At 35.6% G+C, this 11,751-nt stretch overlaps 1 protein-coding gene across 1 annotated transcript; it reads left to right on the top strand.

Annotated features, from left to right (window-relative positions):
- Positions 1–355: 355 nt before the first annotated feature.
- LOC120084970 lies at positions 356–1,723 on the top strand. The gene is made up of 2 exons (XM_039040782.1): positions 356–1,047; positions 1,645–1,723. Exons 1-2 carry the CDS (start codon positions 356–358, stop codon positions 1,721–1,723), a joined length of 771 nt encoding a protein of 256 aa, XP_038896710.1.
- The last annotated feature ends 10,028 nt before the right edge of the window (positions 1,724–11,751 follow it).

The raw sequence follows: 11,751 nt of genomic DNA, 5'->3' as shown, positions 1-11,751 counted from the left end.
AGAAAATCAAACAGAAGTGCTCTCTGTAATTTTCTGTTTGATCTTCCTCTCCTCTCTCAATTAACTCTTCTCTCTAAAATCACAAATAGTCAAAGCCCATTCCTTCTGGAATCTCATCCCTGAGAATGCCAAGGTTTCCATTATGGTGGAGCCTAATTTGAAGATTGAGGGATTTTATTTTCCTGTATATAGAATTAAAAAAATCATATACATAAGATTTGGTATTCAAAGGTAAGAGTTCCAAAGTAGTAATTTCGTTTATTATTAAAAATAATTTAGATGAACAATTTTCTAAGTTTCTATAGATTTTTAAGAAGTTGCATATCAATATTCCATTTTAGTAGCTTTAGAAAAAATGTCTAATTATGCAAAATTCATGAAAGATATTTTGTCAAAGAAGAATAAGTTTAAGAAATATGAAATGATTAGTCTGACAGAAGAGTGCAGTGTTGTGCTGCAGAAAAAGTTACCACAAAAGCTCAAGGATCCAAGGAGTTTTACTCTCCCTTGCACTATTGGTTCATTGAGTGTTGCTAGAGTTTTGTGTGGTTTAGGTGCTTCCATTAATTTGATGCCTTTACCTATTTTCAGGAAGCTTGATGTTGGAGAAGTGCAATCCACTACGATTTCTTTGCAGCTAGCTGATAGATCTTTGACATATCCTCGAGGTATTGTTCAAGATGTTTTAGTCAAGGTTGACAAGTTTATTTTTCTTGCAGACTTCATGGTGCCAGACATAGAGGAGGACTTTGAAATTCCTATCATTTTGGGCCATCCAGTCTTAGCCACTAGAAGAGCTTTGATTGATGTCCAAAAAGGTGAATTAACTCTGAGGGTGAATGATAAAAAAGTGGCATTTAATATCTATAGGTCATTGAAACATCATGATGAGGTCACTTCTTACAATATGATAGATATGATTGATAGAATTGTTGAGGAGCATGCTAATGTCTTACTTGTTAGAGAATATTTAGGACATAACATTTTAGATTTTGGTCGTGATGATGTCGATACATGGTTGGATGACATTGCTCTGTATGTTAAATGGTTAGATAGTCTACTAGTTTGTAAAAAATGTATAAACTCATACCTCTTGAGCCTTTGTATGCTATGAGTGAGGTAGAGAAACCTGTTATGGAGTTAAGACAATGCCTACTCATCTTAAATATGCATTCTTGGGTGATTCTTCTTTCTTTCTTATTATTATTTATGCTGATCTAAATGAATGTGAAGAAGAGAAATTATTGAGAATGCTAAATAAATTTTCTATTGGTTGGTTTATTGAGGACTTTAAGGGGATTAGTCCATCAATCAGTACACATAGAATATTAATGGAAGATTCCTTTACTTCTTCAGTAGAACATCAAAAGAGATTAAACCCCACTATGAATGATGTGGTTAAAAAGGAAGTGTTGAAACTTTTGAATGCAAGGATTATTTATGTTATTTCTAACAGTTCTTGGGTGAGTCATGTGCAGGTTGTCCCTAAGAAATGTGGTATGTCGGTAGCTAAGAATGATAGAGGTGAATTAATATCCACTAGATTACTGACAGAATGGCGTGCTTGTATCGATTATAGGAAGTTAAATAAGGCTACTAGAAAATATCATTTTCACTTTCTTTTATTGATCAAATACTTGATAGGCTTGTAGGTTATTCTTACTATTACTTCTTAGATGGATATTCAGGGTATAATCAGATTGCCATTGCTCCTGAGGATTAGAAGAAGACTACCTTCACTTATCCATATGGGATATTTGCTTATAGGAGAATGTCCTTTGGTCTATGTAATGCACCTACCACTTTTTAGAGGTGTGTGATGGAAATTTTTTAGAGGTCGATAGAGGAGATTATGGAAGTGTTTATAGATGACTTTTCTGTTTTTGAATCTTCTTTTGATTCTTGCCTTGCTAATCTTACTCTTATTTTACAGAGATGTCTAGAAGCCAGTCTTATGCTGAATTGGGAAAAGTGTTATTTCATGGTAAAGAAAGACATTGTTTTGGGGCATAAAGTATCTTAGAATGGTTTAGAGGTGGACAAAGCAAAATTTTCTGCAATTGAACAATTTTCACCTTCTATAGATGTGAAAGGAGTTAGGAGCTTTCTAGGACATGCAAGGTTTTATAGGAGATTTATCAATTTTTAAAAAATTGCTAAAACCTTGAGTAACTTACTAGATTAAAATGCTAAATTTGTTTTTAATGATGCATGTTCAAAAGCTTTTACATTTTTTAAAGAGAAATTGATTTTTCCCTTATCATTGTTGCACCTATGTGGTCTGAACCTTTTGAAATTATGCATTAGGTGTTGTCTTAGGCCAACGTAAGGATAAAATTTTTAGGATGATATACTATGCTAGTAAAACTTTTGATAATACTCAATAGAATTATACTACTACTGAAAAAGAGTTGTTGTGTTTGCTTTTGATAAGTTTAGGCCCTACTTACTTGGTTCTAAGTTAACTGTTCATACTGACCATGCAGCTTTGGAATGATTTGTTTGCTAAGAAATAGTCCAAACCTAGATTGATGAGATGAGTTTTGCTTTTGTAGGAATTTGACTATGCCATCAAGGATAGGAAAGGATGTGAAAATGTGGTTGTAGACCACTATCTAGGCTTGAGTTTGAGAATGGAAAACCTAGCTCATCTATTGTTGACACCTTCCCTGATGAATGTCTATATCAGGTAGAGGGCAAGTTACCTTGGTTTGTTGACATTGTTAATTATCTTACAGGTAAGGTGTTGCCTTCTGATCAAACCACTCAGCAAATGAAGAGGTTTTACACAAAATCAAATCTTATCATTGGGAGGATCCTCTTCTTCACAATGTGCATGCAGATGGTCTCATAAGAAAATATGTCCACAAGGAGGAAGTTGTAAGTATTTTGAACTCTTGTCATTCGTCACCTTATAGAGGTCATTTTGGACCAACTAAAACTGCAGCTAAGATACTTCAATCAGGTTTTAAATGCCTTCACTTTTTAAAGACTGTTATACTTTTGTTAAATCTGGTGATAGATGCCAATGTATTGGCAATATTTCTAGGCAACCCCCAATAACATCTCCCACTTGCCCTAGACAATATGTTGCATGTCCCGTAGAACTAGACTTTTTAGATGACCCTCGAACACTTTAGCTGTGAGAACCTTTGTAAACAGATCAGCAACGATGCTCCGAAGCAATCTTCATGACAATCACATCACCTCGATGCACAATCTCCCGAATCAAGTGACATTTTCGCTCTATGTGTTTGCCTCTTCAATGACTCCTGGGTTTCTTAGAATTTTCCACAATCACAATAAAGTGTGATGGGCAAAAGCATATTTGGAACAACTTCTAAGGAACCTAGGAGTCATGTCTTTGCCCATCACACTTTATTGTGATAACAGTGGTGTGATGGCAAGTTCTAAGGAACCTAGGAGTCATCAAAGAGGCAAACACATTGAGCGGAAATATCACTTGATTCAGGAGATTTTGCATTGAGGTGACGTGATTTTCATGAAGATCGCTTCGGAGCACAATGTTGTTGATCCGTTTACAAGGCTCTCATGGCTACAGTGTTTGAGGGTCATCTAGAAAGTTTAGGTCTACAGGACATGCGGCATATTGTCTAGGGAAAATGGGAGATGTTACAGAAGTATAGTGTATGTCCTAGTTTAAAGTATTTTGTACTTTATTTGTATTGTACATTTGGCTTCCTAAGCTTTAGGACAAGTAGGAGATTGTCAGGATTGGTGTCTTAAATCTCTATATTCTCGTAGTTTGTAAACATTGTATAAACATGTATGTAGAGACCTATAGGTGGATCATTGATAGCTCTCAAAAAAAGCTATTATTCCTAGCTTAATTCAGGCTTGTTATTGGATTTTATGTGTTTATTGCCCTATTTTGTAGGTACCGAGCAATCAAGAGGTAGAACCAAGTATTTTGAGCTAAACGGGATTAATCTGAAGAAAAATGGAGTTGATTTGAGCATTCGGGCTTCAAAGGAGTTAAAAAGACCAAAATTCCCTTACTTCAACATCGCAACGCACATCCCTTGTTTAGGTCCAACATTTGCCTGACGCCAGAAGACATAATGTTGGTGTGTAGGGTAGGTTGCAATGCTGCCAATAGAATTGCAATGCTCCGATTGGAGTGGCACTACCCATGTCGTCCACGCGCGCGTCTTCTTTGGCTCAAACACAGGGAAACACTTCGATTTATTTTATAAATATATCTCTTCACCCTTAGGTCAAAATATGCTAACTTTTGGGGTTGAATTGATGGAGGTCGAGGTTGATCATCATTCTTCTTCTTTTCTCTACAAATTTTAGTATCTTTAGGTTAGTTTTTATTTTTCTTTTGGGTTGTAATCAATAGATCGAATGTTTATCTCGGATTTGTCTATGAATTAAGAGGTAATTTTTATCTAATTTCTTTGAGCAAGAGCCCTATGTCTAATTTCTTGAGAATTCTATAATTAAATTGTGATATTCTTCATTCTATGTTTTCTTTGAATCTTGATGTAATTAGATTTGCATTTGTGTGTTGGACTGATGACCCTATCATAATGGTTGTCTCCACTAGTTAATTTCGAGCTCGCAGCAAAAGATTGGATGTGAATGCATGTTTAATCTAGATTCGAAGAATAATTTGGTTAATTGGATATGGCTTTTCCTGACATTTAGTCAACGTAATTGAATCCTCATTCTTATGTATATGATTTTTTTAATTCTATATGATCGTTGAGAACCCAGTAGAATTAAGAGCATATAGTTTAATTATTCTGACTTAATTAATAATTAGGGCGCTTGATTGATTTTGATTTAATTGATTGTCAATCTTTGTAGAGATTAGTTAAGCCGAATTGATATAGTAGTCGTGAATGCATAGAACAAAATATTTGTTTAATTATTAATTTCTATGATAGAAATTGTATAGGAAACTCTCTCTCTTGCTCTAGAAATTAGACAGACCCCTATCCTAGATTACATTTACCCTTTTTATTTTAATTTCACGTATTTCTCTCTTCCACACAAAAATCCTGCATTTATCGCTCTAGTTAGACAATTGGCTTAGCGAAACAAATCGCGCTTCCCTACAGATCAACTCAGACTTACCACTATTGTTACATTTTGGTAATAATAGGAGTAGTTTGGTATTTAGATCTTAATCATTCATGTGGAGACATTTGAACGATGGTATTCTATACAAAGGAGTTTATATAAGACCGGACCACAAAATGACTATTCTCATTATATAACGTCGTTCATAACAGAGACTTACATTTCACTAGGATGACCATAGATGATATGATCTGAATCAATGAGTTGTGAACTCCTACCTAAGAAGGCGGTCCTTTGATTTGTATGGGTGAGAGTAGCCAGATCGCCAACTTAGTAAGCCTACCATTTTAGCGATTCGTCTAATTGGGGAGCTGGGAACACGGCTACACAAGACGGAATTCACTCCTTCCTTAACGTCGCGGTAATTAGATAATTTGCTCTCTTAGGGGCTGATTCTGAGGTTTGAACAATGTGGTGTCACACCCTCTCTTAGCCAGAAAGGGGTTTGGTCATAATTTGACTATGACTTATTATTCATTAGAGGGATCAATGATACTTAAGAAGTTAGATGTAACTATAGGGGCAAAACGGTAATTTTGGCCCAGCTGTACTTACGAGCAATTTGTGAAGGGTCATCGCACTATTGACTGGTTTTATCCAATGGACACAAAAATATATTTGTAATGCGAATAGTGTAGCTATCAGTCTTTAGTGGAATGCCCAACAGTTAATGGATGTTGAATAATTTAATTAAAGAAGTTTAATTAATTATTCAAGTACCATTGGAGCTTCAATCTACAAGTCCATGAGGTCTCCTCTGTAGTTCAACAAGGATTAAATGAGAATAAATTTTGGATTAATTTGAATTGTTCAAATTAATTGAGAAAATTAATTATATGTGATATAATTGATTTTACTTAATTATATATATGATATAATGTATATGATACATTATAATTTAAAGTTTATTTGAGAGGAAATAAATATTTGTATATGATTCAGATATTAATTATATGAATTAGATTCATATAATTAAATTTAATATAAATGTGATTTATATTAAATATCATTAATGAGAGAATTAAAATTATAGGTTATATTGTATATGATACAATATTAAACCAAAGGTTAATTGTTATATATGATTCAACATATATATATATATATATATATATATATATATATATATATATATATATATAATATATAATATATAAATTAAAATTAAAATTAATTTATTTATTTATTAATTTTAATTTCAATTTTAAAGGGAGGGAAATAACTTCTCTCCTCTTAATTCTCTCTTCATCTCACGATCAAAGTGGTTGTGAATGGGAGACTCTTTCTGTTTTTCTTCTTACAGTTTACAGAAAAATAGAGAAAAGTTCTCTGAGGAAAGAAAAAATCTCTTCTCCTCTCAATCTCTCCCTCTCTCATAAAATTCACAAAGCCCACACAACTCCTATGATTCTCATCCCAAGAGAATACAAAAGGCTTCTTGAAGTGGTGTCCACAAGGTTTTTTGTTTGAGGGTTTCAAGTTTTTGACAATTTGAAAAGAATAGGGAATTGGTGAAGAAGATCAGATCTTCAAAGGTAAGGGTTTTTTGAAACCCTAATCCCTAATTTTATTTTTCTCATTTATTAAGCATGCTGTAAATTTTGTGTTATGCATAATTTGTATTCTGTGAAAACCAAAAATTAGAATGATCCATGTTTCTACTCAAGGTCTTCATAGGTTCCTTCAATACTATCACAATGGATCGAAATAGTTGGTACTGGCTTTTTCCATAGGGGAATCTTTGATAGCAGACTTCTAAGTCAATCTGCTTCTTCATTAGTTGTTGCTAGTGCTATCATTTCTGACTTCATCATTGATTAGGCTAAGATAGTCTATTTTTTGGATTTCCAAGAGAGAGCTCTGTCTGTTATATTGAAAATATAGCCACTTGTAGCTTTTGAATCATCCGAGAGGAAGTTCCAGTCAGCATCTATGAACCCTTCCAAGACAACGAAAAACTTCTGATAATGTAATTATAGGTTTTGAGTTTTCTTTAAGTACCTCATAACCTTTCCTATAGCATTTCAATGCTCTATACTAGGTCTGTTTGTAAACCTACAAAGTAATCCTACAGCATAAGCTATATCAGGTCTAGTGCAGTCAGCACATACCTGAGACTGCCTATGATGCTCGCATACTCAGTTTGATTAACACTGTTACTAGTGTTCTTGAACAACTTAACACTAGGGTCATAAGGAGTACATGCTGGTTTACATTCAAAGTAATTATATTTTTTTAGAATCTTTTTTTACATAGTGAGATTGATCTAAAGAAATTCCCTTTTCAGACCTAGTCACTTTTATGCCTAAAATTACACTCATTTCTCTTAAGTCTTTCATATCGAAGTTTGTACTTAACATAGATTTTACATCATTTCTTATGTGCAAGTTCGACCCAAATATTAACAAGTTATTTATGTACAGACATAGGATTTTTTTTCAAACTTTTAGTAGATGCATTTATCACTTTCATCAACCTTGAAACCTTTAAATAAGATTAGGTTATCAAATTTTTCATGTCATTGTTTAGGAGCTTATTTTAGACCATAAAGAGATTTATCTAGCTTACAAACCTTATTCTCTTGACCATGGACTATAAAGCCCTCAGGTTTTTCCATATAAATCTCTTCTTCAAGTTCACCGTTTAGAAAAACGGCCTTTACGTCCATCTAATGTACTATGAGGTTATTTAGGGCAGCTAGAGAAAATAGTACACAGATTGAGGTAATTCTAGTGACTGGGGAGAAGGTGTCAAAGAAGTCTACGTTTTCTCTTTGTCTAAAGCCCTTTGCTACTAACTTGACATTAAACTTGTCAATTGTTCCATCAGATTTAAGCTTCTTCCTTAGGATCCATTTGCAACCTATTGCTTTGTAACTAAGGGGTGGGTCTACCAAATGCCAAGGTCTATTTAACTCAAAAGAGTCCATTTCATCATTTGTAGCTTCTTGCCATAAGTTGGCATCAATAAAGAACATGGCTTTGTTAGGATTGGTGTCCTAATTCTCTCGGAGTCTCATAGTTTGTAATCTATACACATTTTTATGAATAAAATAAGAGTTATTTTATTTGGCATTTACTTATATCCAATAAACAAAGCTCCATGGTTATTGTATGAAAACTTAAGCATGTATATGAGAAAAACAAGTGGATCATGCCTTAAGTGATAACATAAAAATATCTGTAATATAAGGATTAAGGAGAGATACCTGATCATAGTGACACTATGGATACAGACCGCTTTGTAGAAGTTTGCAAGTGTTGTGAACTACTACAGATGGTAGATCCTGACCATGTGGAGATATGTAAGCAGGGATGTCCTATACAAAGAGTTTGTATAAGACCAGACCACGAGGTGACTAGTCTCTGTATATAATGCCCTCAAAGGCAGGAGTTCCCAAAACACTTAGGATTGAGGTCATGCCACCATGCCTTAAGTGATAACCTAAAAAGGTCTGTAGTATAAGGATTAAGGAGGGATACCTGATCCTGGTGACACTACGGATACGGCCCGCTTTGTAGAAGTTTGCAAGTGTTGTGAACTACTACAGATGGTAGATCCTGACCATTCATGTGGAGACATGCGAGCAGAGATGTCCTATAAAGAGAATTTTTATAAGACCAGACCACGAGATGACTAGTCTCTGTATATAATGTCGTTGATACTAGAGACTTATATCTCACCTTAACGACTGTTAACTGGTAGAAATGCCAGTTATTATAAGCCTTTTATTTAGAATTATGAGGGCTAACAAATAGAAAATGCAGTGATAATACTTAGAATTTGTGAAAATTTGAGTTTTGCGTTGGTCAGCACCTAAATCCTCACTAACCCCAATATTATGCATTATTCCGTGCCAAAGTGTCTATTTTGTACCTACCGTAGGAATCAAACGCATGCGCTAGAAATAAACAATCATAAAATCAAATGCATGCGCTGAAGCAAGGCGACCGCAAAGACAATTACATTCGGTGAAAGCCGAACTGTCGCATAGATGATGCATGCAGTGATCACATGCGTCCATCGCATGGAAGTTGCAGTGATCGAATGTGTCCATTACATGGAGATTCTGGCCACGGAGTGATAACCTTAAATAGAAGGGTGATCGCAATATGGGTGGAATGCGTTGATACTTCAGTTGAATCAAGCTCGAACGCATACCTTGGGAATATCAATAAGATAAGATGATGTTGACATTGCCTATATAGCGACAAAAGCAGTAGTGAGACATAACGCAATCATGATTGTTGTCGGCATTTAAACTCTATAAATAGCCCTTTGGACCTTCATTTCAAGACATCTGAACTTCTGCCTTAAGGCAGAGGTTTGCAATCATAGATGAGAGCATGAGCGAGATTTTCTGTGAGGATTCTTCATCTCCACAAACAAGTATGAGTGACGACCGAAGCTATCGCCAGAGATTGAGCTCGAGAGAGACCTCTCCACCATCCATCCATGGCACCACCAGCAACCTTGACGCCTAGTCTTTCATTTCTTCTGTGATCTCTGTATTGTATTACATTTTAGCTTAAGATATTAAGACATTTTGTAATCAATGCACATCTTTATTCCTTCAATGCCATCTTCTTCATCGTCTTTATCTTTATCATCGTTTACCTTCATCGTTTATTTATCAAAGGCGATCGCGTACTCAATCGTGTAGCCTAATGATACGCATATAGCAACCCACCGAGAGGTGTGCATTGTGCGAGTATAGTGAGTTAATTCTCTTTGCTTAGTGAAAGGCTGTAGCAATGCTTGTCGATGGGATGTTGCACTTCTTATCTATATGTTAATCAGTCGCATCTAACTGCCTGAGAAGGTAAGAGATGGAACGCACTAAAGCAAAGTATGCATTGTTCCTAGAGATAGGCACGGTCTTATGCTCGACACAACCATGCACTATAGAGATATAGTCATGCGGCTGACCACTGAGAGGTGTGCAATGTGTTAGTGTGACAAGCTGAGATTACTCGAGCGATTTAAGATAATAAACATTACTATGCGTTAACAGTTGTTATGTATCTACCAATTCTCATCGCAAGTTTTCTATTGCTCAATCTGTTTAGTTAGGAGTAGAAGTAGTATGTAATCCATTAAACTTCTTCCTTTTACTTTTATTTATCACCTCAAACACATTGCTTCACAAGCATTATCGAGTGACAAGTCCCTGTGTTCGACCTCGGATTACCCGAGAACCTTGCGTTCTCGTTATACTTGGCGAGAAGGCAAGAAAACTTATGATAGGAACGCATGGTCATTGCATACTAGATAAACGTATACTTTCCATTCCAACACATGACCTCCAACGCATGGGCATAAACTCATAGTTTAAGACATACAACAACGCATAATTGCGTTCACCCCCAATTTTCCTTAAGTTTTATGTTTTCACAAGCACCCTTTTAATCTTGGGCATATTATAGCTTGTGTGACCAAGTTGCAAACAATATTTGAAGTATAGGCAATGCGTCGAAAGTCAATGTTGACCCCAAGATAAAAAGGCTATTATTCGCATAAGCTGGAAGCAATCTTAGGCGCATGTCAATGATAACAGGCAGAAATGCACGTTATCATAGTGCTAAGTTCTTAAACATTGCTGGCTTGTATTGATAAAATATGTTACATTGCGTCCAAAAAGTATCAAATTCATAATATTGCGGTCGCATGCGTTCATCGCATAGGAACAGTTGATTTTTATATTTTTATGCAGAATATGCGTTGACGCAAGGCGAAAATTGCGATCATAGGAAATCATTGATCGAGTGCAGCATTACCGCAAGGCTTTGCGGTGATTGTGTTCGTAAACATTTGCTCAAGAAGGATTGCGGCAACTTGGTCGGCACAACTTGGTGGGCGCATCTAGGTGAAAGGCATAATTAATCACAATGGAACAGGAAGCTGATGGTGGTCGAATCCGAATTAAGTTGACAGCCGCTAACGATAACAAGTACATTCAGCTTTTCGGTGACAAATATTGGGTGCATCAGTCAGGGAATTAAAGCCATCCCATCTGTGCAATCATAAGAGAAAACCCGCCTTTCACTCCGGAAGTACTATAAATACCGAAGGCATCCTTCAGAAAAGGGGTTCGAAAATTCATAAGTTCGAATCAGTTAGCTCAACACATCTTTGTCCATAGTTTTCCTTTTTATTTTAAGGCGGAGCAAGAAAAGAGTAGAGACGTCAGAAATCGCTCAGGGCAACTCGAGAGAGAACCCTGAGCGTAGAAGCACAGAGGGGTCGACTTTCGCGAGAGTAAGATTATCTTTTGAACACGAGTAGAAAGATAATCTCGCTCTCGCGAGAGTCGAGTAAAAAGATAGTGTAAAAGCCTGAGAAGCAAGAGATTGCTACCAGGCTCTTTATTCTATTCTTGCATTGTTGTTTTATACTTCATCTTTATATTTATACAATGGAAGTGCTTATTCTACAACTGTTCACTCTCTTAGTATGCATGAGTAGCTAAACTAGTCGAATGGGTTGAGAAGAACAAAGCTAACATGACCTAGGAAGTTCAATACTTGCGATTATCTTGTGTTATGCTGCACCAAATATCCCTTTAGAGCTACTCAAGAGAGCTATGTTAGAATCTAGACTCGAAAGAGCAAGATTAAAACTGCATAAACAAGAGATAAG

This window comes from Benincasa hispida, chromosome 9 (genome assembly GCF_009727055.1).
Source record: "Benincasa hispida cultivar B227 chromosome 9, ASM972705v1, whole genome shotgun sequence".
NCBI lineage: Eukaryota > Viridiplantae > Streptophyta > Magnoliopsida > Cucurbitales > Cucurbitaceae > Benincasa > Benincasa hispida.
This window is presented reverse-complemented; position numbering and strand designations above follow the sequence as displayed.